At 46.8% G+C, this 27,576-nt stretch overlaps 1 protein-coding gene across 11 annotated transcripts in view; it reads right to left on the reverse strand.

Annotated features, from left to right (window-relative positions):
• Nucleotides 1-27,576, reverse strand: part of ARNT2 (aryl hydrocarbon receptor nuclear translocator 2) — a 204,584-nt gene that overhangs the window by 27,102 nt on the left and 149,906 nt on the right. For all 11 annotated transcript variants that reach the window (XM_086364221.1, XM_086364222.1, XM_086364225.1 and 8 more), the window contains 3 exons: nt 17,574-17,708; nt 15,025-15,099; nt 8,367-8,518 (listed from right to left, as the gene is read on the reverse strand). In XM_086364221.1, the coding sequence (XP_086220347.1) occupies nt 8,367-8,518; nt 15,025-15,099; nt 17,574-17,708 (362 nt within the window). The remainder of the gene's footprint in view (nt 1-8,366; nt 8,519-15,024; nt 15,100-17,573; nt 17,709-27,576) is intronic.

The following is a 27,576-nucleotide window of genomic DNA, read 5'->3' on the forward strand; positions in this document are numbered from 1 at the left end:
ACAACACAGGAAGAAGGGAGGTTGTATCTGAAAGTGAGAAGTGTGAAAGTGTTAGTCGCTCAGTCATGTCTGAGTCTTTGTGACCCCGTAGACTGCAGCCTGCCAGTCTCCTCTGTCCATGGGATTCTCCAGGCAAGAATACTGGAGTGGGTTCCCATTTCCTTCTGCAGGGGATCTTCCCAACCCAGGGATGGAACCAGTGTCTCCTGCACTGGCAGGTGGATTCTTTACCACTGAGCCACCAGGGAAGCACACAGTATGTCTCCCAACCTTGGCGTCAGAGCCTGGAGAAAAGCTTAACAATAAAACCAGCACCATGTGACTGCCCACCCGGCAGCCTAAGCCCGGCAACACCAGGAAACAGGAGCACTAAAAATAATTTTCAAAAAAAGTGGACATTTCAAAAACATCTTAAAGAACTGATATAATCGTCTATTGAAAAATGACAACTTTCTGTATTTTCTGATTCTGACTTGACAGCTTTGCTGTTTTACTTTGATTTACATCTTGTGGGCACCCTCATCTCTCATTGGCATGCCCTCTAAAATCCAAGTGTGGTACTCAGAGCCAGAACCTCATCAACGCTGTCACATCTCTGAAAAATGTCCCATTTTACAGATAAAGAAACTGAGGCTCAGAGAGTTCAGTGACATGCCCAAGGTGACATTGGTCAGTACAGCAAACCTAGGATTCAAAACCAAATGTGTCTCCATCAGCCCCTGAACTCCATCCCAAAGGTGTAACAGGAACCACCTTTCCACATGTCCCATCCCAGACCTGTGAGCCCAAGACACCATCCTGAGCCACCAGGTAGGAGAAAACAAAAATCTGTGCTTTGGGATTTTTGTGGGATTTTTTTAGCAGTGAGCTCCCCTCCAGGGCAGGAATCCATGGACCACCCCCTTCTTCCTTTCATAAGCTTTCAGACGCTCAACCTTGAACACAGAAGAGGTTTTCCGGGAAATAAGGACCACTCCTACCTCGTGGTTCAGCCCTGGTGTCCAGCCCAAGCACAGAATCTTGATGAGTGGGCAGCTGTGCTGCTGTGCCGGGGGGCCTGGTGCTTGGGGTGAACAGGGCAGAAACCCAGCCCTTCCCACTTGCCCAGCTCTGCGCCCTGGGGTGTGTCTGTGATGCATGGAGGAGGGCGAGGGCTTTAGTTAGCACAGAAGCATGATCACACATGATCAGAGCCAGAGGTGTTACAACGGGTGTCTGCTCTCTGCACTGTTGAGCTCTGGGGGCTCTGAGACCACAGACAGAGACTTTCGCTGGGATGTGGAAAGAAAACAAAGTCTCAGGCCCGGCTGGCAAAGATCCAGGATGCCAACCTCACTGTCCCTGTGGTCTGGACATGAGATGTTCGGTCTGGGCCTTTGGTTTCCGCTTCCGCAGCTGAGCGCATGGGGAAGAAGTGCTGACCCGTGGGCTGCCCCATTCTGAGAAGAGGTCGGAGGAGCTTTCTCGGACATTTCATGGCAATGGAATGAAAATAAACCTTGGTGTGCTTGCAAATTCCAGAGAGGGAGAAACACAGTGGCTGGGCTGAAAGCTGACCCATAGCACACAGGAGGGAACCGGATCCTGTTCCACAGACTGCTGCCCTCGCCCACCACCCATTAGCTGGGGTCCAGAGCTAATGATCAGCGAACAGACACACCAAGCACGGGCTTCCTGTCAGAGTGGCCTCTCTGCATCAGGAGGTGCAGCATGCTGGCAGATGCTGTCAATTATTTCTGATGCTCCCAGGGCAGAGGTTTTTACTCAGCCAGAGTAAGTGAGCAACCAGCCATTAGGGGGGCAGCCTGCCATCATACCCCTGGGAGTAACAGGAATCCGGCTCACAGCCATCAGGGTGGTGGGGGTGAGGGGGCGGGCAAGCTCAGCTGATCAATTTGCTCTCAAGGATAATAATATCCTGCCCCCTCACCCCCATGGATTGAGCACCGTCTGCATGCCCCCTGCGAAGGGCTCTGGGTGCCTGTGAAAGGGTTCAGAACTGGTCTGATCCGGGACAGGGAGCAGGCTGAGTGTGGTTTTAGAGAGATGCTTCCAGGGCCAGATGGAAGGCAGGGAGAACCGGCCAGCGGGGATGATGGATGGTCACCCGGGAGACGGTGAAGCCTTGATGGAGGCAGAAGCAAAGGAGGAGGAGGTGGGTCAGAGAGGACCCCAGACACAATCCGTGCGCCCCGGCTCTCTGCCAGGTGTCTGCCTCAGAGAAGAGGCAGAGGAGGAAGAGGTGGGCCAGAGAGGACCCCAGACAGAATCTGTGGGCCCCAACTTTCTGCCAGCTGTCTGCTGCAGGTGGACAAGAGGGCGGGACCCAAGATAAGATGGGGCTTGGTGATTTGACAGGGTGTTTCGGCTCCTTTCTGACTCTAAATTTTGCACAGACCAGGAGCTACACCTTCCCGTAGGTTTTCTTTGCTTCCTTTTACTCTCTGCTCGCACATCTTGCCAACTACTGGCCAGGTGGGCTGGGCCCACCAGGAAGCCATCCCGGAAGACATGGGGACCGTGGAGTTTCAAGGACACACATACACACCAGCACAAAACGCAGCTGTGGTCATGTAGACCCGCAGTGACTCTGTAAGGGGTGGTCGCACAGGAGGGCACGTGCTCAGCCCCAACAGATGCACAGGAATGCCTTCCATCCCTAAGGAGAGTGGGGGCACAGGAAGGCACAGCGCCTGGGTCGTGCGAACAGCTCCTGCTCAGTGGCAGCCCACAGCATGTCTCCCTGATGGTGTCTTTCCCCAGACACCCAGATGTGGGCACTTTTCAAAGCTGGGCCTCCAGCATGTAAAACGGGAGCCTGTGCTTTCTGGACTTTCCCTTTTCTTGCCTCGACGTAATAAGAAAACAGGCAAGCAGGCGACAAAGAGGCCTCCCCTTCAGCAGCTTCCAACACTAACCATTCACACTGTTTCCCTGGGATGTTTCTTTTGGATGGTCCAGACTGAATGCAACTGGGTTTGCCTGTCCCCCACAGGCAGAGAGCATGAAAGAACCTTTCCACAACAAGTCTGCCTATTGCTGGCGAGGACAGTCAGGTATAAACTGGAAGCTGGATTGTTCACATGATGGCTGTCACTGCCCTCTGCTGTCCACAGGCAACATTTGCTACATCCTCACCCAGAGGCCCTTAAAAGCCAGCAGACACTAGTTCAGCCTCTGCTGTGAGTCCGTGTGTGAGGTGGCTCCTCACTCCATCCAATCTCAGTGAGCTGCAGGCAGTGATCGTTCTGAGATGTAAGGACATCCCCGGGACAGAGTGTTCTGTTTCGTCCATGATGCCTGAATTCCAGGAAAATAGGTCAGAGCCTCTGCCCGTGGCTGCTTTTAGGAGGAGGGAGCTTTCCTTTCCTTCCAGGCCTCCTCGTGACGCTACCTGCCAGGGATGCGTTCTCAGAGGCCCTGGGTGTAAGTTGTTGATTCTCTGCCTCCCCTGTGCCCTCCTTGTGGCTTTTTGCTCCCTCCTGCATTCCCTCCCTCCTGCCACTCACTTCTCACGCTCTCCATGTGATGGGAGACACCTGGGGTGGCGGGGACCAGAGCAGAGGCATCCTGAGAGCACTGGACACCTGGCACAGATGCTTAGTGACCATCCATTGTGTTGCGTCACAACAAAGCATGCAACTGTGAGTGCCGAAGCTTGTACTCATGCTGGAAGTGAATGAAGCATGGGGAGGACTTCCCTGGTGGTCCAGTGGTTAAGAATCCACTTGCCAATGCAGGGGACATGGTTTCGATCCCCAGACAGGGGTCTGGGAAGATCTCACATGCCTCGGGGCACCTGAGCCTGTGCACCACAACTACTGAACCTTGAGTTCTGGAGCTCATGCTCTGCAACAAGAGAAGCCACTGCAGTAAGAAGCCTGCACACCACAACCAAAGAAAGCCCGTGCAGAGCAATGACGATGCAGTGAAACAAACAAAAGAACAGCCATAAATATAAAACAACCAAAACCCCCCAAAGGGGCAGCTTCAGTCTGTCCTTCTGCCCCAAATCCAGAGGACTCTGCTGATCCCCAACCTGGGACCCGGCTCTTTACCGCTGAGCGTGGCCTGCATGTAAGTGGCTTCAGTGACAGGCGCGCTGTTTCCACCACACCCTCCGAGGTTCCCTGGATCAGGCCATGGACACCAGGCATCACACACGCAGAGGGAGGACCAGGAGAGAGCCCAGGTGTGGGGAGGAAGGCAGACAGGGTGAACAGAAGAGAGGAGGGGCAGGATCATAAGAGGAGGTAGCTATCACTAAGAGCTGGTTAATATGTTGGCATCAAAACGGTGGACGTTCTAGGATGCTGCCCGTGGCCTGGCATGGTGGTGGGCTGGCCCATCTCCATAGCTTTGGGCACAGGTAGCTGGTGGGGCTGGGACAGGCGAGGTGAGCCTACAGATGAGCTGCAATTTGAACAGATGCTGAGCAGACTTGCTCTCTTGTTCATTTCAGCCTTATTCCCTGGGGCTCCTGCTGCCCAACCCCAGCTTCAGGCCAATGAGCCCACCTGTTACTTCCTCCTAGAAGCCCCTGCAGGTCTGGCCTGTGTCTCACCTCTGCACTCCCAGCTGCTGAACAAAGAAGGAGCTTCGAGATTCTACACCCTGCGTATCTCACTCTTCCTCCTGTTTCTCAAGCTTTTTCATTTTCTCCAAGGCCAGGGCAGGACACAGGCCCAGCACTAACAGGCACCACTTTGCTCCCTCTCCTGCCCAAGTGGGGAAGAGTGGGAGAAGCAAAAACTCCTTCACTGGAGTTTACCAAGCAGTGACTAGACAAAGTCAGATATTAAAAAATAATAAAGATATGGGGATTCCCTGGTGGTCCAGTGGTTAAGACTCTATGCTTCCACTGTGATCAAGGGGGTGCGGGTTCAATCCCTGGTCAGGGAACTAAGATCCCACACAGCACAGGCCAAGCAGAAAAAAAAAAGTTACCTTTTTGCATTAGTGGATCTACAACTTAACTAGATTTACTCCTGCTATTCTTACCACCAAGAAAGTCTTGACTAGGAGAAGGAGGCGTAAGAAGAATCAGAGCATCAGATGAGTCAAGGGGTAAGATGTAAAGAGAGAGGAGATGCCCTGACAGTTAGGGAAAAATGACCAGTGAGAACGGGTTATTGACGAGGGTCCCTGGTGGCTTCTGGGAGAGCAAGTTAGCAGTGTTGGTACCACACCAGGTTCTCGGGGGTCAAGGGGAGATGAACAGTGAGGGCGTCCAATACAAACACGTGGCAGGGCAGGGAGGGAAGCAAGGACGGTGGCAACAGAGGGGTATTCTAAGATCAGGAGGCATGTCCCCAGGTTAGGGCCTCTGGAGGAAACCTGCAGCGCGACTGGATGAGTACCGGCCCATGGGAGACAGGATGTACCAGGAGCTAGAAAGAAAGTGGAGGGCTTGGTCCTAGAGGGGGTGGCCTCGACCTGGCTGGCAGCCAGCAGAGCAGGAGAGGAGGGTACTAGACAGACCCACATGAACAAGGAGGGTTTCACACAGATGGCCCCGGCTTCCCCGTTCGCTGGAAGACAATACAATGTGCTCAGAGTTAGAAGCAATGCGTGCTTAGTCAGTCTGGTGGAACTGGCAGAGAACAGCCAAGAAACTGCCGTGCAGCTGCGCCACGTGGCAGGGGGGATGTAGCTGCCTCCATCAAATCAGTAATGACCACTGGAGACCCCCCATCCCACTGCCCAGGGCTGCTGCTCCACCAGAGAGATGCAAAAGCACCATCCACACTGAGGATCCAAGGGTGGGTGGGTGGGTGGGGCCTGACATTCTCCCCATTTTACAGATGAGCAACTGAGGCTTCAAAAGAGCAGGTGACTTGCCCAGGTGGGAGCTGGGACTGAAGCCCAGGTCACCGGTCCTCTGAGGGGTCTTGTGTGGACCCATCTGCCCAGCTCTGCGCCTTGTGGTCCAGCATGGTGCTAGAAAGGAGGCTGCTTCTGGGGACCCGGAGGGGAACCGCCAAACTCAGGGAGCCAGGGATGGCAATGGAGAGCTCTGGGCAAGCCAGGAGGTCACTCACAGTGATGGCCTGGAGGTGCTGGTGTCTGGGGAGGGGGGCTGTCATAGATGAGGACGGGGAGGTGGCCAGGGTGGGGACAGACTCCACAGCTTAGTGTGGAACCTGGGAAAGTGGAGGGCAGCAGTGCTGCTGACCGGAGACACGTGGACGCGTGGGCACAGTTTCCGCCATGTAAGCTCGTCTCACGCCCTGCAGACTGTGCCCCCCCACCCCCAACACTGGGCACGGCTTCCATGTGCTCCCATGCATGTGGACATCATTTTGCCTTTGTCCATGTTGGTTCTTTGGATTGCTGATATTTCCTCGAGAATAAGTTCAGAGAGGAGGCATGACCTGCCTGTATCTAGAAGCCTGACCTCATCAAACCTTCCGGGGAACCTGAGAGAGAGTTGTTATCACCCCTTCCACCAATGGGGAATGAAGGCTGAGAGATGAAGGGACACAGTCAAGGTCACACAGCAGGGAATCAGGGGCCATGACCGGAGCTCAGGTCTGTGTGTTAACACACGTAGGGTACAGCAGCGAAGCCAGCAGGGATCTCAGAGGACTGCGTCAGTGACCAGACAGCCAAGAAGCCCTGTGACCCTGAGGTACTCACCTGCTGTGCCACCTGCCCCCCATGCCCCAGAACTGCCAAGAGGCTCAGCCTCACTCCTCCACCTCCCAGCTTCAGCTGGCACAGCAGGGAGCCCCAAGGAAGCCCCCAGCTCCACTCTGCTGGGCTCTGCACTCGGGGAGGAGAAGATCATGGAAACCAGAGCATCTTGAACCGACCAACCGTGTGATGGAGAGGAAGTACCACCAGGGTCATCAATCAGCTCTGAGGGCTCCCAATCAGGAGAGCCTTGAGAAGGGGGACCTAGGGAGGAGATAGTGAAGAGGGGCCAGTGTTGCCTCGTCCTGCTTCTTAGTCTCCTGCAGGGATCTGCAGCTGCCGGCAGAGCCAGAGCCTGCAGGGAGGAGTGTTGAGGGCCAGAGTGAGGTACTCCGCCCGTGACAAAGGTCATGAGGAAGGAGGCTCGACATACGCAAAGGCGGGATCGAGCCTCAGGAGTCCCCCTGGAAATCCTCGAGCGTCTACCCCCATAACCAGAGCCTGCCTACTTTACTACTTTGTGTTCTCACCTACATCTCTGACTTTACGGGGGGGCTGTCCCCTACCACCTCTTTCGGAGAAGGAGTTAACCTAGAGCTCCAGTTAATAATAATTCCTGGGCGTGATAAGAGTGTTTTAACCTACAAACTCCTCTGAAGGTTCTCTAGCCTGCCTGACAGGCTCGTCCAGCCACATGTGATTGCTCACAGCCTCCCAACCGTGAGAGGCACAAGATGCTCTAAACCCTCTAAAAACAGGTTCTTTAGAGAAGTTAGAAAACTATTAGTATAAGTATAATGGGCTGATTAGAAATTGTGTTGGTGAAGGGTTTTTCATTTGTTGAGCCAATGTTTGTTGCTAAGTCTCCACATCCCCTGCCCTTACACACATTAATGAATATATAGAAGGAATAAGTATTAACCTTTGATATTAATCACGTTAGACCTTAGGCTAAGTAAATTCTTTCCTTAACTAAAACCCACTACACCCTCACCCTGTAGGAATGTAACTTTATTTGGGTGGCGTCTGTTTTGAGAATAATCAGCCCTGGAGAAATAAGTGTCCTGATTGACTGACCGCTGTCACAAGGAGAGGGTCGTAAATTGTCAGCAGGCCCCCCTGGCCAGAAGATGATGTAACACCCCTAAGACCTCTGTATACATTTGTGTGAAGCACCTGACTTTAATAAAAGTCAGGACTGCTGTCCCCACGTGACTTTTGTATAACATCTCAGTGTATAAAAACAGACTCTGGAAAATAAAGAATTGGGATCAGTTTCTCGAAATACTGGTCTCCCCATGTCGCTCTCTCTCTCACTCTGGCTGAGTCTCCATCTGGAGCGCGGAACCCACCATGCTTACTAATTATGCCTGGGCTTCTAAGATCCGACCGGGGAGGCCTCAGTGTCTCCTCTCCTTCGGGAGAACGGAAGGACGCCTGAGGCCTACGTAAGTGGTGCAAGCTTCTTGTCTTGAAGTTTTATTGGTCCCCCGCGTAAACCAAGCTACTCAGCCTCTTTTCTCCACTGAATTTTCCTACTGAGCTATCCTTATTCTATTACTCTTTATATCTTTAATTAATATCTAATTGAAGCTATTGTATCCTGATCCTCGCCTATGCCGTCTCTCCTTCGAATACCCTGGATCAGCCAGGGCTGGTCCCCGGCAGAGGAGAGCATCACGGAACACTAGCGCAGGCTGGGACCTGGGGAGGGGCGGGTGGGTACGTACTTGACGTTGGTGTTGGTGCAGATGATGTACTCTATCTCGTCGGAATACGGGTTCTGGAAGGTGAAGCTGCTGGTGCGAATCAACACCCACTCGCGGTTCTTGGTGCGGAACCGATACATGACCGACAGCACTTGGCCTTTCAGCTTCACCACCTGAGCAAACATTTGGAGAAAGAAGTCAGCGGGAGGAAGGAAGGTGCCAGACAGAGCGGGGAGGCAGCAGGCAGTGCAGGCTTGGCGGGGGCCAGTGGGAGCCCAGGACAGGAGCATCGTGGCCACAGACAGGCATGGAGGGAGGGCGGTCACCCTTAGGGAAAGCTCAGTCCACTCCCCCTTGAGATGGGACACTACACTTGGGTTGTTCTGTCACCCCCCGGTGAGAAACCAATTAGTCAATGCCCTTTTTAAAATACTGGCGTATAATTGCTTTACAATGTTGTGTTAGTTTCTGCCGTACAACAACGTGAACCAGCTTTACATAAACATATATCCCGTCCCCTCTTGAGCCTCCCTCCCTCTCACTCCCCATCCCACCTGTCTAGGTCATCCCAGAGCAGCAAGCTGGGCTCCCTGTGCTAATCAGCACCTTCCCATTAACTAGCTATTTTACACATGATAGTGGATGTATGTTAATGCTCCTTTCCCAATTTGTTCCACCCACCCCTTCAAAGCCCATTTTATATCAGAACATTTTAGCTTTTAGAAATCAGACCATGAAAACTCTATAAGCTGGAGGGTTTCCCTTTTTGCCTTGGCTACCAGGGCACTCTGAGTTTGGTGCCCATGCCCCAGATGCAGTTAACTCAGGTACGTAGTGACGTTGTACTCGTGGGTTTATTTCTTCATGCTTCACGTTAAGAAATTCTTAAACTCCATTTAACATTACAGACTGGATTAAATATACTCTCTGGGAGGAGATACAATAAAATAACAAATTTCTATGCATTATCTATTATTACTTTTTTGCGGCCTCCTCAATGAGGCATACGAGATTTTAGTCCCCTGACCAGGGATGGAAACTTTGCCCCCTGAAGTGGGAATCTTAACCACTGGACTGCCAGGGAAGCTCCTCTATTATGACTTTTATGTTGCAGTACAGTTTCCAAGATACTTCTCAATGTAATCCCTCACAGGAACTTGAAGAGGTGGGCTTTTACTATTTACAAAGATAATGCTGAGCATCACAGAAATAAAATAAGTTGCCCGAGATCAGACAACTTGGATAGAAAAGCTGGGACAGGAACCGAAATCTTATTTCCAAACCACGAGTATGTTTCAGGGGACACACAGCTGGCTTTCCAGCTTTATGCACACACAGAATCTATCCCACGCAGAAACCCCAAGATGCCGAGACTAGATGGCAGGGTGTGGGTGCAGAAGGTGACACCAGGGCCAGTTCTCAGCTGAATCGGGAAAGAAGGAGAAAGGATACAGATGGCTGGTGGGTCCAGGACTGGGTGTGATGATGCCTCCAGGACAAAGCAAGGGGAACAGGAGCACCCCCTCCTGGTCTGTGCATCCCAGATCCTGGGGCTGGGAAGCAACCAGCCTCCTGACTGCGGATCACAATGTGACCAGAGATAAGAACTGGGACCCAGGTCCTTGCCCCCTAACCTCAGGCACCTGTGCTTTATTCTGGTTGAATGTCAGCAGCAGCTGGGGTCAGGGACCCCATGGTCACCGAGAGCCTGCACCATCAGCCCAGGACCCGGCAGAGAGTAGGTGCCTCAAGCACATTTCCTGAGCTGACTCAACATATCAATGTGGTGGGGTGAGGCCAGGCCAGGACGCCCAGGGGTGCCCGCTAGCAAAACTGCAGCCTCAACAGGAAACCGGCCAGAGGTCAAGGCCATGTGCCCTTCAGGGCCATTTTCCGGGGCTTCTCTGAGTCCGCACAAAGCACCTGGGATGCAGGCAGCGCCCCCCTGGTGAGACCATGTCTACTGTGTTCTGAAGCTTGAGGATGGTGCCTTTTCCTGCTTCCTCCAACCAGGATGCCTGAGATGTGTGAAATTTTTCAACTCCATGGAACACACACTCTCAGGCACCGCCTGTGTGCGAGCTCAGCCCCTGCCGTTAGTCGCTCAGTCATGTCCGACTCTTTGTGACCCCATGGACTGTAGCCCACCAGGTTCCTCTGTCCCTGGGATTCTCCAGGCGAGAATATTGGAGTGGGTTGCCATTTCCTTCTCTAGGGGATCTTCCTGACTCAGGGATTGAACTCACATCTTCTGCATTGCAGGCAGATTCTTTATACCATCTGAGCCACCAAGGAAGCCCCTTGGCCCCTGGAGCCATGGGTAAAGACCAAGGGCGGGAGGGAGCCCAGACTTGCACCTGCCGAGGGCTGACCTACAAATATCTTGTGCGTGTCACCTCCCGTGGTCCTCACAAGTGCCTGGTGTATCTGGAAGCTGAGCCACAAAGGAGGGAACTCTCCTGCCAAAGCCTTGTGACAGAGGAGGTTAATTTCAAAATTAAAGGCCTGCTGTCTTCAACTTGGAAATGAAAAGAGCCCCATTCATCCCATTCTCATGGGATAGAAATCTGATTCTTCCCATTGGGCACCATGAAAGGAAAGGTTAGTTTCTTTTTGTTTATTTATTGGACTGTGCTGGGTCTTAGTTGTGGCATGTGGGATCTAGTTCCCTGACTAGGGATGAAACCCGGGTCCCACGCACTGGAAGCTCAGAGTCTTAACCACAGGACCACCAGGAAAGTCCCAAGAAGCAATTAGCTTCCACTGCATCTGGCCAAGGATCTCCGAAGTATTAGAGAACTAAAAAAGATATAACACAGGGCACTTGAATGGCATCGTCGACTCAATGGACATGAGTCTGAGCAAACTAAGGGAGATAGTGAAGGATGGGGAAGCCTGGTGTGCTGTATGTAGTTCATGGGGTCGCAAGGAGTTGGACATGACAGAGCGACTGAACAACAACAACGAAAATAGGGAACTCTCCTGCCAAAGCCTCATGACTGAGGAGGAGCAGAGGCAGGAAGGGACCCCACGTCTACCTGACCTCTACCTGACCTCTGTCTTTCCCTGACTCACTAGAGCTGAGACAGAACCGTCGTGTTGTCCCCAGAGAGCCTCTCACCAGCACAGGAGGGGCAGGCGCATGGGTAGTTGTAACTTGGAGAGCAAACACTACAACAGAAACATACGATCGGGTGCCATGGGTTACCAAGAAGTCAAGGACAGGCTTTCTCAGGATCCAGAAAGGGTCCTGGAGGGAGGTGGGTTTGGGTGACATGCTGGCTGGTAAAGCTCTGGCTGAAACTGAAACTCCAGTACTCTGGCCCCCTGATGTGAAGAACTGACTCATTGGGAAAGACTCTTGATGCTGGGAAAGATTGAGAGAAGGAGAAGTAAGTGACAGACGATGAGATGGTTGGATGGCATCACCGACTCCATGGACATGAGTTTGAGCAAACTCTGGGGGATGGTGAAGGACAGGGAAGCCTGGCATGCTGCAGTCCATGGGGCTGCAAAGAGTCAGACACGACCGAGTGACTGAACAATAACAAAGCTTTGGAGAGGTTTCCCTGGGGCAGAGGGCGCAGATGAGCACGTGTCTGGGGGCGGGGAGACCTAAGGTGCTATGTGGGTGGGACCAGGCATGTAAGGCAGTGGGGGTGTCACAGTCCAGGCCTGGAGACCAGGCTGGTGCATTCACCTGTGCTTTATTCAGGTATGATGCTAGTACCTGAGACCACCAAGGCCAGGTATAAAGCCAGCCCAGCCCAGCTGTTCCTGCAAACACCTTTACTCATCACCACCACCACCACCATCATCACGGTGGAAGACATCTGAGCAGAGAGAAGGAGGAGCTGCCTTATCTCCCTGGGTCCCACTCTTCCATCTGACATCCAGGTCACCTGGGATCTAGAGAGGGCATCAGAGTCCAGAGCAGACCCCGTCTGGGGCCCCGTCTGGCATGCTGTCATCCCACCAACCACAAATTCCTCACAAACTCGCGATCCCACTCTAAAGTCTTACATCTGGGTTGTTCAAAACGTCTGTTTAAATCCAGAGTTCAAGGACTTGCTCTGAACTCACATAGCTTCCTCTGTGCTTTTTGCAAAAATAAGTCACTTCCTTTTATCAACATTTGTCCTCCACCCCGACCGCTGGTGGCTGGAACCCAAAGAACACAGGCGAGGAGCCCTGGCCTGGCTCTCCAGCGTGTCCTTGTGGCTGCTGGTTGCTGCCTGCTGAGCCAGGTGACCCACCCTGGCTGCTGGCTATCGGGTGGGGCTGCTTTGGTTTCACCTCCTGCCCCAGGAATGAGGTGGCTGCTCTCAGAGCGAGGGTTACTTAAGCAGAATCCTGGGGTGGGATCGATGTTTTACTCCTTCTCTTTCTTTTCCAAACTAACTAGGTTCTGACAGTGTCAGCAGTTTAAAATCTCTGAGGTGCTGTCAGATGGAGAGGTCTGTGTGGGGAGTTTGGGGATGGAGGTGGACACTTCGGAAGGAGGCAGGCTCTGACTCCAGTTCTGTTATCACCTTGCTGTGTGACTTGGAGCAAATGACTGAACCTCTCTGAGTCCTGGTTTTCACTGCAAAAAGTAGGAATGATAAGATATTGTGAAGGGTTGAGGATTATACAGGATAAAATATGTGTGGCAAAGGGTCCATTGTTGTTCAGTTGCTAAGTCGTGTCTGAGTGTGATCCCATGGACTACAGCCTGTCAGGCTCCTCTGTCCATGGGATTTCCCAGGCAAGACAACTGGAGTGCATTTCCGTTTTCTTCTCCAGGGGATCTTTCCAACCCAGGCATCAAACCCATGTCTCTTGCATTAGCAGGCAGATTCTTTGCCACTGAGCCACCTGGAAAGCCCAAGGAAGCTGTTGTAAAACTCAAAATACATGGCCTGGGCAAGGTCGGTAAGAACATGAGAGGGAGAGAGGGCAGGTTACTGGTGTCTTTTGAGGGGGGCTGGAGTCAGGAGGACCGATTGGGCAGGATGTGGGAGATCAAGGGAACGGTGAAGACTTTTTCTTGGTTTCTGACCTTTGTATCCAGAAGACCAGTGGTACAAAGGAGACTGGGGGCTGTGAGAAGAGAGTGGAGCACTGTGTTGGAAGGTTCACGGGCACTCAAGTGCAGGTGTGGGCTAGGTATCTGCACATCCGCAGGTGATGATCTGGACTGAACTCATCCAGTAGGTAAAATCACCTGGATACTAGAGAGAAGGAGAGAAGGCACCAGGAACAGAGCCCTAGAGTATCACGGCTTGAAGATGCAGGCAGAGACGAAGGATGGACAACAAAGCAGTCTAACAGGTGGAAAGGTAACCAGGAGCTGGTGATATTTGGGAAGAACAGAGCAGCAGGGCACAAGTCGGGTCATGTGATCTGCATGCACAGGTGTGGTGTAACTGGAGCCCTAGGTGTGTGCATGCAGACAGCTCCATGCCTTTCACAAGACAGCTCAGTGTCGGAGGCGCTCATTCTGAACCACTTGCAAAGCAGAATGTCAAGGACTTATTCTCTCAGATGAATGACAAACCATGATTCCCTCTTAAAAAGCAATTCAAAGGCCCTTCTTCTGTAACATCACCCATCCTTTTCCCTGCAGGGGCTGAAGCGAGTCCTTGGAACCCTTCGAGGAACTGGCTCTCTCTCTCCTCCCAGGTGGACCCGGGCTCAAGAGGGGGCAGGTCCACAGTGATAGTCCCGCTTCTGTCACTCCCTACCCACGTGACCTTATGGAATTCACGAAGCTTCACCTGACTCTCCTGTAGCACGAGGATAATCACACTCACTCCTGTGACTGTTGTGAAGTTTCAGGGAAGCAGTGTGTGCAAAAGGGGTTTCCACACTGCCTGGAACATAGTAGGTGCTCAGTAAACAGCATCTAATTCTAACGATGCTCTGGATGCAGTGAGCATTTCTCTCAGTGGCCTTTCTCTCAGACCTCCACGGTCATCCTCGGTCCTTCTCTCTCCTTCACTGTCTCTATTCACATTGTCAGCATCGCTACCCAGCAACCACCTCCTCTGCTGCTCCTGCCCCAGTTCTGGTCTCATCACTAGGGCAACCGAAGCAGCCTTCTGATTTGTCTTTTGTTCCATTTATTTCGCATCCTTGTCTCTTCCACATACCTGGGCTGCCAAAACGGTTTTTCAAAAACATCGCTCCACTTCAAATCCTCAAGGGAATTCTCACTTAAACGATTCAGGAGAGAATTTAAGTTCCTGGTGATAGCACATGAGGCCCTTCGGAATCTGGCCTCTTCTTTGACCACTGCCCACCTCCTCCCTACAAGCCGGCCAGTGTCGCTCTAGCCATGAGGAACTACTTAAAACTCTCCCAACAGGCTGTGCTCTTCTTTGCATCTCTGGTGCTGGCCTCTTGTCTAGAATGTTCTGTCATTTCTTCTCTGCTCATCTGTTAAGACCCATCCTGATTGTTGCCTCCCCTTGGAGACTGTTGCTCACCCTGTCAATCTTGTCCTCCTTTGCTCTTCTCTCAAGACATGGAAATTCCTTACTGATGGTCTGCCCTCCCCACTGGACTGCGAGCTCCTTCATTCCAGGGGCCCTCTGATGCCTTGGAGAGGGGGTCCCTGCTGCCTGCCTGGGACACGGAAGGACCACATCCACGTGTACCCGGCTCCTACATCAGCTGGAAATGAACATTCATGTACCTGCTGGAAACTCTCCCGAAGATGGCTCTGATCCTCAGAGTGGCAGAACTCCAAAATGTCCTTTCCTAGAAGGTCCTAAAGAGAGAGAGACAAGCTTTAATACTCCCCAACCCCATATTTCATTGTTTATATATCACTGTTAGACAAGAGTGTTCACATACATCCCCTTCAACTCATCTCCTTTAGCTCACACCATCATAAGGGGGAAAAAGTGGATGGAAATGTTCTCCTTGAGCGATTAAGGAGCTGGCATCTGGTGCTCCATCCTCAGTGCCTCTGGCATGTTCAGTACTGACTTCTAATTTTGCTAAGGCACTAGAGCAGCAGCTTCAGAATGCAATTTTATTTCTGTTTGCCTTGGAAAGGCAGAATGTACAGGCGAGCTCTAATAAACATTTTAATAAACATGAAAGGAACACAAGTGGCAGCATGAAGATGGACGTGTAGCCTATGGAACCTGGAATCGTTTAAATGGGGGGACTGCAGCTCTCTTGTGCCTGGAGAAAAGCAGTTATCATAAAATAGCTAAACTTGTTAAGTCTGTTGACTACCTACCTTCGTTCATCTATGTTTTATTCAAAGGACCCAGAGTTAACCCCAAACAAAAGTGTTTTGCAATGAAACCAACTGGAACGAGAGAAACCGTCCAAAAGCAAATGGGTTATAGGAAACTGGTCCAGTTGGAAGTATCTTCAGCAGCAAAGAGTTTCAACAAAGTCATCGATCAGAACCCAAATCAGCAAATGGCCTCAGTGGGTGCTGACGCTGACAGGGGAAAGGAGTTTTATCGGTGCCAAGAAACACCTAGATCCAGATGCCCATGGAAGGTGGCCGGCAGATAAATGAATCTGGCTGGAAACAGAAGTCATCAGAGGTCACAGTGAATTTGGAAAGAGATTAATTTCCCCCTTCATTCCATCCCAGTATTCTGAGGTTTACATCAGTCTAGAGATGAAGAATTCAATGAATGGTTCCCATATTTCAATTTAGTCTGTTTCTAGTTATAAAATAGACATGTAATTAAAAAAAAACCCGTCAATGTCACCCAAACTCTGTTTCTCAGAACAAAGATTCTTTTTCTTCTTTCCTTTTTGTTCAAATGCTTTTTATATTGGAAGAAATTTAAATCTACAGAAAAGTTGAAAGGGTAGTGTAATTCACACCTGTGGGTCGTTTTAACTGGATTCATCCACTGTCAGTATTTTGCCACATTTGCATTTTTCTCTTTCTTTCACATATATGCAAATATAAATGTATAAGTGAAACATAAAAAGTAAATACAAATGAAATATCATACCTATGCACACATATATCTAAAATATATTTATATATATATTATTTTAAAATACATTTAAAATATATTTATATATTTAATTTTTTGTTGAATCATTTGAAAACAATTAGTAGGAATCACGACACTCCTGATATATGAAATATATATGTCTCTTTGCGACCCCATGGTCTGTTCATGGAATTTTCTAGGCAAGAACAGTAGAGTAGATTGCTATTCCCTTCTCCAGGGGATCTTCCTGACCCAGGGAATTGAACCAGGGTCTCCTGCATTGCAGGCAGAATTTTTAGCATCTGTGCTAGCAGGGAAGCCCCATATAAACGACATTTTCTTACAAATCCATAATGTACCATATTATACCTTAAAAGATCAATTTGATAAAATCACCTAACATATTAACATTTCCTCACTTGTCTCCCAGTTGTCCTTTATAGCTATACATCTTCAGGCTGAGGACACAAGGAAGGCTTTTACATTGAATACTGTTATTTTATCTCTTTGGTTTATCTTAATTTGGAACAATCTCTCCTGACTTTTGGTATTTCTTGTGACTTTTGTATTTTTCCACTTTCTTAAAAAAAGACCTTGAAAATGTGCCTCCTGTAAAAAGAGGATCCATATACATTTGAGAAACAAATGGTGAGACAAAATTCAGGGAACATCTTTAAGACATTTCAGGGTCTTTCACATGAATATACTTTTAAAGTTTCTAAGGAGATTTCCTGTTTGGTATTCATCAAAATTAATTGATAAGAGAGTCTCTTTTTCATAGAACATCTTAATTCTAGTTTGAGAAAAATCTACAGCTAGATTAAACAAAATGGTTAGCACAAAAAATGGAGAGTTAATTTTAAGCAGTGCAGTTGCATACAATAACCTTTTTTGCTTTGGAAGGCCATTACCCAGGCAAGGAGATGGATTTTTATGCTGTGTTTCCCTGTATCATCACTGTATTATATCCTGAACAAATGAGGTAGGTGCATTTTAAAAGTGAAACTGTTAATCGATCAGTCGTGTCCGACTCTTTGTGACCCCGTGGTCTATTGTCTGCCAGGCTCCTCTCCATGGGATTCTCCAGGGAAGAATACTGGATTGGGTTGCCATGCCCTTCTCCAGGGGATCTTCCTAACCCAGGGATTGAACCCAGGTGTCCTGCATTGCAGGCAGATTCTTTACCATCTGAGCTACCAGGGAAGCCCAGGTGCATTTTAAATGAAACTAAATCTCTAGCCTACTCCCTGAGCTCAAAACCACCTACCTGAGGCTGGTAGCCAATCACACTAATGCATCTTGGGTCCACAAACGTGATGATCCCATCAGAGTTATGCCGTGATAAGAATTCCGTGGGCACCGACATCCCACTCATGTCCATGCACACAGGAGAGCTGGTCACCTGGAATGGAGAAATCCACAGGGAGGAAGTTTTAACAGGACAGAGACGGTGATGGAGACTGAGTTAGAGAACAATCCACGTGGATTTAATTTCACAGATCCTTCCAGGTCGTGAATACAATGAGTTCAAAATGTTTGACAATACATGCAGGAGAGGGTGTGGAGAAAAGGGAACCCTCCTCCATTGTTGGTGGGAATGTAAATTGGTGCGAACAGTAGGGAGGTTCCTTAAAAAAACTAAAAATAAAACTACCGTATGACCCAGGAATCCCACTCCTGGGCATATACCCTGAGAAAACCATAATTCAAAAGATACATACAGTGCAGAGCAAATAGGGAATTAATTACTGGCTAGATTGCTCACTCCTGTTTTGATTCCCCCTCTTCTCCTCCTGCTCACCTCTATTACCCTCCTCCCTCTTCTCTTCTTTACGTAACTCTGTGAACCTCTCTGGGTGTCCCTCACTGTGGAAAATCTTTTCACCATTAACCTAGATGTTTTGTCATTGGTGCTATATGGATGGAGAAGTCTTGAGGTTACTGTAAGAATAACTGAAAGCCAGAGGCAGGAGGCTTAAATCCAAAACTTGAGAACACCAGAAAACTCCTGACTCCAGGGAACATTTATCAACAAAAGCTCATCCTACACTGAAACCAAGTTCCACCCAAGAGCCAACAAGTTTCAGAGCAAGACATACCAAGCTAACTCTCCAACAACACAGGAACTTAACCCTGAGAACAAAAATACAGACAGCCAAAAGTCACACCAAACCCATTGACTACCTCAACACTCACTACTGGACACTTCACTGCACTCCAGAGAGAAGAGATCCAGCTCCACCCACTAGAACACCAACGCAAGCTTCCCTAACCAGGAAGCCTTGACAAGCCACTCGTCCAACCCCACCCACAGGGAGCAACCTCCACAATAAAGAGCAACCACAAACTTCCAGCATATAGAAAGGCCACCCCAAACACAGCAACCTAAACAAGATGAAAAGGCAGAGAAATATTCAGCAGGTAAAGGGACATGATAAAAGCCCACCAAACCAAACAGAAGAGGAGGAGAGAGGGAGTCTACCTGAAAAAGAATTCAGAATAATGATAATAAAAATGATCCAAAATCTTGAAAACAAAATGGAGTTACAGATAAATAGTCTAGAGACAAGGATTGAGAAGATGCAAAAAAAGTTTAACAAGGACCTAGAAGAAATAAAAAAGAGTCAATCAGTAATGAATAATACAATAACTGAGATCAAAAGCACTCTGGAGGGAACCAACAGTAGAATAACTGAGGCAAAAGATAGGATAAGTGAGGTGGAAGATAGAATGGTGGAAATAAATGAAGCAGAGAAGAAAAAAGAAAAAAGAGTTAAAAGAAATGAGGACAACCTCAGAGACCTCTGGGACAATGTTAAACACCCCAACATTCGAATCTTAGGAGTCCCAGAAGAAGAAGACAAAAAGAAAGTCCATGAGAAAATAACTTGAGGAGATAATAGTTGAAAACTTCCCTAAAATGGGGAAGGAAATAGCCACCCAAGTCCAAGAAACCCAGAGAGTCCCAAATAGGATAAACCCAAGGCGAAACACCCCAAGACACATATTAATCAAATTAACAAAGATCAAACACAAAGAACAAATATTAAAAGCAGCAAGGGAAAAACAACAAATAACTCACAAGGGGATCCCCATAAGGATAACAGCTGATCTTTCAATAGAAACTCTTCAGGCCAGAAGGGAATGGCAGGACATACTTAAAGCGATGAAAGAGAAAAACCTACAACCCTGATTACTGTACCCAGCAAGGATCTCATTCAAATATGAAGGAGAAATCAAAAGCTTTACAGACAAGCAAAAGCTGAGAGAATTCAGCACCACCAAACCAGCTCATCAACAAATACTAAAGGATCTTCTCTAGACAGGAAACCCAGGAAAGGTTTATAAACTCGAACCCAAAACAACAAAGCAAATGGCAATAGGATCATATTTATCAATAATTACCTTAAATGTAAATGGGTTGAATGCCCCAACCAAAAGACAAAGACTGGCTGAATGGATACAAAAACAAGACCCCTATATATGCTGTCTACAAGAGACCCACCTCAAACCAAGGGACACATATAGACTGAAAGTGAAGGGCTGGAAAAAGATATTTCATGCAAATGGAGACCAAAAGAAAGCAGGAGTAGCAATACTCATATCAGATAAAATAGACTTTGAAATAAAGGCCGTGAAAAGAGACAAAGAAGGACACTACATAATGATCAAAGGATCAATCAAAGAAGAAGATATAACAATTATAAATATATATGCACTCAACATAGGAGCACCACAATATGTAAGGCAAATGCTAACAAGTATGAAAGGGAAAATTAACAGTAACACAATAATAGTGGGAGACTTTAATACCCCACCCACACCTATGGATAGATCAACTAAACAGAAAATTAGCAAGGAAACACAAACTTTAAATGATACAATGGACCAGCTAGACCTAATTGATATCTATAGGACATTTCACCCTAAAACAATGAATTTCACCTTTTTCTCAGGTTCACACGGAACCTTCTCCAGGATAGATCACATCTTGGGCCATAAATCTAGCCTTGGTAAATTCAGAAAAGTTGAAATCATCTCAAGCATCATTTCTGATCACAACACGGTAAGATTAGATGTCAACTACAGGAAACTCTGGGCTGGAAGAAGCACAAGCTGGAATCAAGATAGCTGGGAGAAATATCAATAACCTCAGATATGCAGATGACACCACCCTTATTGCAGAAAGTGAAGAGGAACTAAAAAGCCTCTTGACGAAAGTGAAAGAGGAGAGTGAAAAAGTTGGCTTAAAGCTCAACATTCAGAAAACTAAGATCATGGCATCTGGTCCCATCACTTCATGGCAAATAGAGGGGGAACAGTGGAAACAGTGTCAGACTTTATTTTTTTTGGCTCCAAAATCACTGCAGATAGTGATTGCAGCCATGAAATTAAAAGACGCTTACTCCTTGGAAGGAAAGTTATGACCAACCTAGATAGCATATTAAAAAGAAGAGACATTACTTTGCCAACAAAGGTCCATCTAGTCAAGACTATGGCTTTTCCAGTGGTCATGTGTGGACGTGAGAGTTGGACTGTGAAGAAAGCTGAGCACCAAAGAATTGATGCTTTTGAACTGTGGTGTTGGAGACGACTCTTGAGAGTCCCTTGGACTGCAAGGAGATCCAACCAGTCCATTCTAAAGGAGATCAGTCCTGGGTGCTCATTGGAAGGACTGATACTAACACTGAAACTCCAATGGTTTGGCCACCTCATGCGAAGAGTTGACTCATTGGAAAAGACCCTGATGCTGGGAGGGATTGGGGGCAGGAGGAGAAGGGGATGACAGAGGATGGGATGGCTGGACGCATCACAGACTCGATGGACATGAGTTTGAGTGAACTCCAGGAGTTGGTGATGGACAGGGAGGCCTGGCGTGCTGCAATTCATGGGGTCACAAAGAGTCGGACACGACTGAGTGACTGAACTGAACTGAACAGGAAAAAGACTATTAAAAATACAAACATAAGGAGGCTAAACAACACATTTCTGAGTAACCAACAAATCACAGAAGAAATAAAAAAAGAAATAAAAATATGCATAGAAACGAATGAAAATGAAAACACAGCCCCAAACCTATGGGATTCAGAAATGGCAACCCACTCCAGTATTCTTGCCTGGAGAATCCCACGGATGGAGGGGCCTGGTGGGCTACAGTCCACGGGGTCGCAAAGAGTCGGACATGACTGAGCTACTTCACATCACATCACATCACATCAAGGGGAAGGTTCATAGCAATACAAGCCTACCTCAAGAAACAGGAAAGAAATAAATAACCTAACTCTACACCTAAAGCACTAGAAAAGGAAGAAATGAAGCACCCCAGGGTCAGTAGAAGGAAAGAAATCATAAAAATTAGGGCAGAAATAAATGCAAAAGAAACAAAGTAGATCATAGCCAAAATCAACAAAGCTAAAAGCCAGTTCTCTTTGAGAAGATAAATAAAATAGACAAACCATTAGCCAGACTCATCAGGAAAAAAAGGGAAAATGATCAAATCAACAAAATTAGAAATGAAAATGGAGAAATCACAACAGACAACACAGAAATACAAAGGATCATAAGAGACTACTATCAGCAACAATATGCCAATAAAATGGACAACTTGGAAGAAATGGACAAATTCTTAGAAAAGTAAAACTTCCCAAAACTGAACCAGGAAGAAATAGAAACTCTTAACAGACCCATCACAAGCACAGAAATCGAAACTGTAATCAGAAATCTTCCAACAAACAAAAGCCCAGGACCTGATAGCTTCACAGCTGAATTCTACCAAAAGTTTAGAGAAGAGCTAACACCTATCCTACTCAAACTCTTGCAGAAAATTGCAGAGGAAGGTAAACTTCCAAACTCATTCTATGAGGCCACAATCACCTAATATCAAAATCAGACAAAGATGCCACAAAAAAAGAAAACTACAGGCCAATATCACTGATGAACATAGATGCAAAAATCCTTAAAATTCTAGCAAACAGAATCCAACAACATATTAAAAAGATCATACATCATGACCAAGTGGGCTTTATCCCAGGGATGCAAGGATTCTTTGATATTCACAAATCAACCAATGTGATACAATGCATTAACAAATTGAAAGATTAAAAACCATATGATTATCTCAACAGATGCAGAGAAAGCCTTTGACAAAATTCAACATCCATTTATGATAAAAATCCTCCAGAAAGCAGGCATAGAAGGAACATACCTCAACATAATAAAAGCCATATATGATAAACCCACAGCAAACATTATCCTCAATGGTGAAAAATTGAAAGCATTTCCCCTAAAGTCAGGAACAAAACAAGGATGCCCACTCACACCACTACTATTCAACACAGTTTTGGAAGTTTTAGCCACGGCAATCAGAGAAGAGAAAGAAATAAAAGGAATCCAGATTGGAAAAGAAGAAGTAAAACTCTCACCGTTTGCAAACACTAAAGACTCCACCAGAAAATTACTATAGCTAATCAATGAATACAGTAAAGTCTCAGGATATAAAATTAATACACAGAAATCCCTTGCATTCCTATACACTAACAACGAGAAAACAGAAAGAGAAAGTAAGGAAACAATTTCATTCACCGTTGCAACGAAAAGAATAAAATACTTAGGAATAAATCTACCTAAAGAAACAAAAGACATATATACAGAAAACTATAAAACACTGATGAATGAAATCAAAGATGACACAAATAGATGGAGAAATATCAGGGATCGGAAGAATCAATATAGTGAAAAGAATATACTACTCAAAGCTATCTATAGATTTAATGCAATACCTATCAAGCTACTAACAGTATTTTTCAGAGAACTAGAACAAATAATTTCACTATTTGTATGGAAACACAAAACACCTCAAATAGCCAAAGCAATCTTGAGAAAGAAGAATGGAACTGGAGGAATCAACCTGCCTGACTTCAGACTATACTACAAAGAAACAGCCATGGAGACAGTATGGTACTGGCACAAAGACAGAAACATAGATCAATGGAACAAAATAGAAAGCCCAAGAGATAAATCCACACACCTATGGAAACCTTATCTTTGACAAAGGAGGCAAGAATATACAATGGAGAAAAGACAATCTTTTTAACAAGTGGTGCTGGGAAAATTGGTCAACCACTTGTCAAAGAATGAAACTAGAACACTTTCTAACACCATACACAAAAATAAACTCAAAATGGATTAAAGATCTAAATGTAAGACCAGAAACTATAAAATTCCTAGAGGAAAACATAGGCAAAACACTCTCTGACTTAAATCATAGCAGGATCCTCTATGACCCACCTCCCAGAGTAATGGAAATAAAAGCACAAATAAACAAATGGAACCTAATTAAACTTAAAAGATTTTGCACTATGAAGGAAACTATAAGCAAGGTGAAAAGACAGCCTTCAGAATGGGAGAAAATAATAGCAAATGAAGCAAGTGACAAAGAATTATTATAAAAAATATACAAGCAACTCCTGCAGCTCAATTCCAGAAAAATAAATGACCCAATCAAAAAATGGGCCAAAGAACTAAGCAGACATTTCTCCAAAGAAGACATACAGATGGCTAACAAACACATGAAAAGATGTTCAACACCACTCATTATCAGAGAAATGCAAATCAAAACCACAATGAGGTACCATCTCACGCCAGTCAGAATGGCTGCTATCCAAAAGTCTACAAGCAATAAATGCTGGAGAGAGTGTGGAGAAAAGGGAACCCTCTTACACTGTTGGTGGGAATGCAAACTAGTATAGCCACTATGGAGAACAGCGTGGAGATTCCTTTAAAAACTGGAAATAGAACTTCCATATGACCCAGCAATCCCACGCTGGGCATACACGCCGAAGAAACCAGAATTGAAAGAGACCCATGTACCCCAATGTTCATCCCAGCACTGTTTATAATAGCCAGGACATGGAAGCAACCTAGATGTCCATCAACAGATGAATGAATAAGAAAGCTGTGGTACATATACACAATGGACTATTACTCAGCTATTAAAAAGAATGCATTTGAATCAGTTTTAATGAGGTGGATGAAACTGGAGCCTATTATACAGAGTGAAGTAAGTGAGAAAGAAAAACACCAATATAGTATATTAACACATATATATGGAATTTAGAAAGATGGTGTAATGATGACCCTATATGCGAGACAGCAGAAGAGACACAAATGTAAAGAACAGACTTTTGGACTCTGTGGGAGAAGGCGAGGGTGGGATGATTTGAGAGAATAGCATTGAAACATGAATATTATCATATGTGAAATAGATCACCAGTCCATGTTTGATGCATGAGACAGGGTGCTCAGGGCTGGTGCACTGAGATGACCCTGAGGGACGGGATGGGGAAGGAGGGTCAGGATGGGGAACACATGTACACCCATGGCTGATTCATGTGAATGTATGGCAAAAACTACCACAATATTGTAAAGTAATTAGCCTCCAACTAAAATAAATTTTTTAAAAAGATACATGCATCCCAATGGTCACTGCAGCACTATTTATGATAGCTGGGACATGGAAGCTAAATGTCCATTAGCAGAGGAATGAATAAAGAAGATATGGTACATGTATACAACAAAATATTACTCAGCCGTAAAACGGAATGAAATTGTGCCATTTAGACAGGTGGATGAACCTAGAGACTTATACACAGTGAAGTAAGTCAGAAAGAGAAGAACAAATACTATATAATATCGTTTATCTGTGGAATCTAGAAAAATGGTACAGATGTGCTTGCTGGAAAAACAGAAATAGAGACACAGATGTAGAGAACAAACATACGGACACCAAAGCAGGGAAGGGAGAGTGGGATGGACTGGGAAACTGGGACTGACACTTATACACTATTCACACTACGTATAAAATAGATAACTAATGAGAACTGTATAGCACAGGAAATGATACTCACTGCTCTGTGATGACCTAAATAGTAAGGAAATCTAAAAAGGAAGAGATATATGTGCAGCTGATTCACTTTGCTGTGCAGCAAAACTAACACAACGTTACCTGAAAGCAACTATCAGTTCAGTTCAGTTCAGTTCAGTCGCTCAGTCGTGTCCGACTCTTTGCGACCCCATGAATCGCAGCACACCAGGCCTCCCTGTCCATCACCAACTCCTGGAGTTCACTCAAACTCATGTCCATTGAGTCAGTGATGCCATCCAGCCATCTCATCCTCTGTTGTCCCCTTCTCCTTCTGCCCCCAATCCCTCCCAGCATCAGGGTCTTTTCCAATGAGTCAACTCTTCGCATGAGTTGGCCAAAGTATTGGAGTTTCAGCTTTAGCATCAGTCCTTCCAATGAACACCCAGGACTGATCTCCTTTAGGATGGACTGGTTGGATCTTCTTGCAGTCCAAGGGACTTAAAATTAATTTAAAAAATAAATAAAATGTTTGAAACTGCCCTGGTCATATCTTGGACTAACTGGAACAATGGACCACTTTCTCTACACTTCTGAGCTTCTTTTGTGACCCCATGGACTAGAGTCCACCATGCTCTTCTGTCCATGGGATTTCCCATGCAAGAATACTGGAGTGGGTAGCCATTTCCTTCTCCATGGGATCTTCCAGGACCAGGGATTGAACCCGCTTCTCCTGCATTGGCAGGTGGATTCTTTACCACTGAGCCACCAAGGAAGCCCAAACGAGTCTAAGGCACTGATTATACTGTTTGGAAATTCTACATTTGTGAACTGAATTCACTCAAGTATTCTTTCTTCCCCTGTTTGCAAGGAATAAACAATGCTTATCATGTGTTAATGAAAAAGCTTATTCATCTGTCTGAAAACAGTGAGATCCAGGAAGCCACAGACATGCAGTATCAGTGTTCTCTGAACTACATCTACTACGGCCTCACTCAGTAACTGGAAGGCCCTCAATGCCACAGGAAGAAAGACTTAGTGGCTACTGGGTGCGCCAGACATCAAGCCAGTGGGATTTATGCATTAATACATTATTCAGAATACCTAATTCTCAAAAGATGAAAAAGACACATTTCCTGCCCTTGAGGAGTCTGCAAGGAAGGGCCTTACCCTCAACTAACTATATGAAAACAGCAAAGAAACTTAACTGACATATAAACTCAATGCTGGATGAGTAGGGAGGCGTGTGATTCATTTTGACTAAGCAGACAAGGGAGTCGTTTCACTGGATCTTGAAGGATGAGGAAACAGAAGTAAACAAGAAAAGGAGTTCTCCTGTTTAAGAAGCCTCCTTTAACAACAGGCAGAAGTAACAGCCTGTGGATGTCCACAATGGTGGGCATGTGCATGGCAGGCTTGTGGAAAGTGGATGATGTAGTTTTGGAATAGGGCATGGGAGAGGGGAGGGAGGAGACGGGGTTGTAAGGTGAGTGGGTGCTTTATCCTGCAGACCACAGGGAAACACTCACAGTGACTAGACATGGGTGCGAAACAACAAGGACTGACGGTATATACAGTACAGGGAACTATATTTGGTATCTTGTAATAACCTACAAAGGAAAATAATTAGGAAAAATATATACAATATCACTTATATGTGGATGCTTTCGAACTGTGGTGCTGGAGAAGACTCTTGAGAATCTCTAGGACAGCAAGGAGATCCAACCAGTCAATCCTAAAGGAAATCAACCCTGAATACCCATTGGAAAGACTGATGCTGAAGCTGAAGCTCCAATACTTTGGCCACCTGATGCAAAGAGTCAACTCATTGGAAAGACCCTGATGCTGAGAAAGGCTGAGGGCAGGAGGAGAAGAGGGCAGTAGAGGATAAGATGGTTGGATAGCATCACCAACTCAATGGATATGAATTTGAACAAACTCTGAGAGATAATGAAGGACAGAGGAGCCTGGTGCACTGCAGTCCATGCAGTCACAAAGAGTTGGACACGACTTAGCAACTGAAAAAAAACAAATATGTAGAATCCAGAAAAGTGGTACAGATGAACTTACTTGCAAAACAGAAACAGAGACAGAAGTAAACAACAAACTTACGGACACCAAGTAGGGTGGAATGCATTGGGAAATTGGGATTGACATATATATATTATTGATGTGCTAAATGGCTTCAGTCATGTCTGACTCTTTATGACCCTATGGACTATAGCCCACCAGGATCCTCTGACCATGGGATTCTCCAGGCAAGAATATTGGAGTGGGTTGCCATGCCCTCCTCCAGGAGATCTTCTCCATCCAGGGATCAAACCCACATCTCTTGTGTCTCCCTCATTGGCAGGCGGGTTCTCGACCACCTGGGAAGCCCAATACTATGTATAAAATAGCCACCTCATGC

This window comes from Bos grunniens, chromosome 21 (genome assembly GCF_055505025.1).
Source record: "Bos grunniens cultivar Pamir isolate PY7600 chromosome 21, Bosgru_T2T1.0, whole genome shotgun sequence".
Lineage (NCBI taxonomy): Eukaryota > Metazoa > Chordata > Mammalia > Artiodactyla > Bovidae > Bos > Bos grunniens.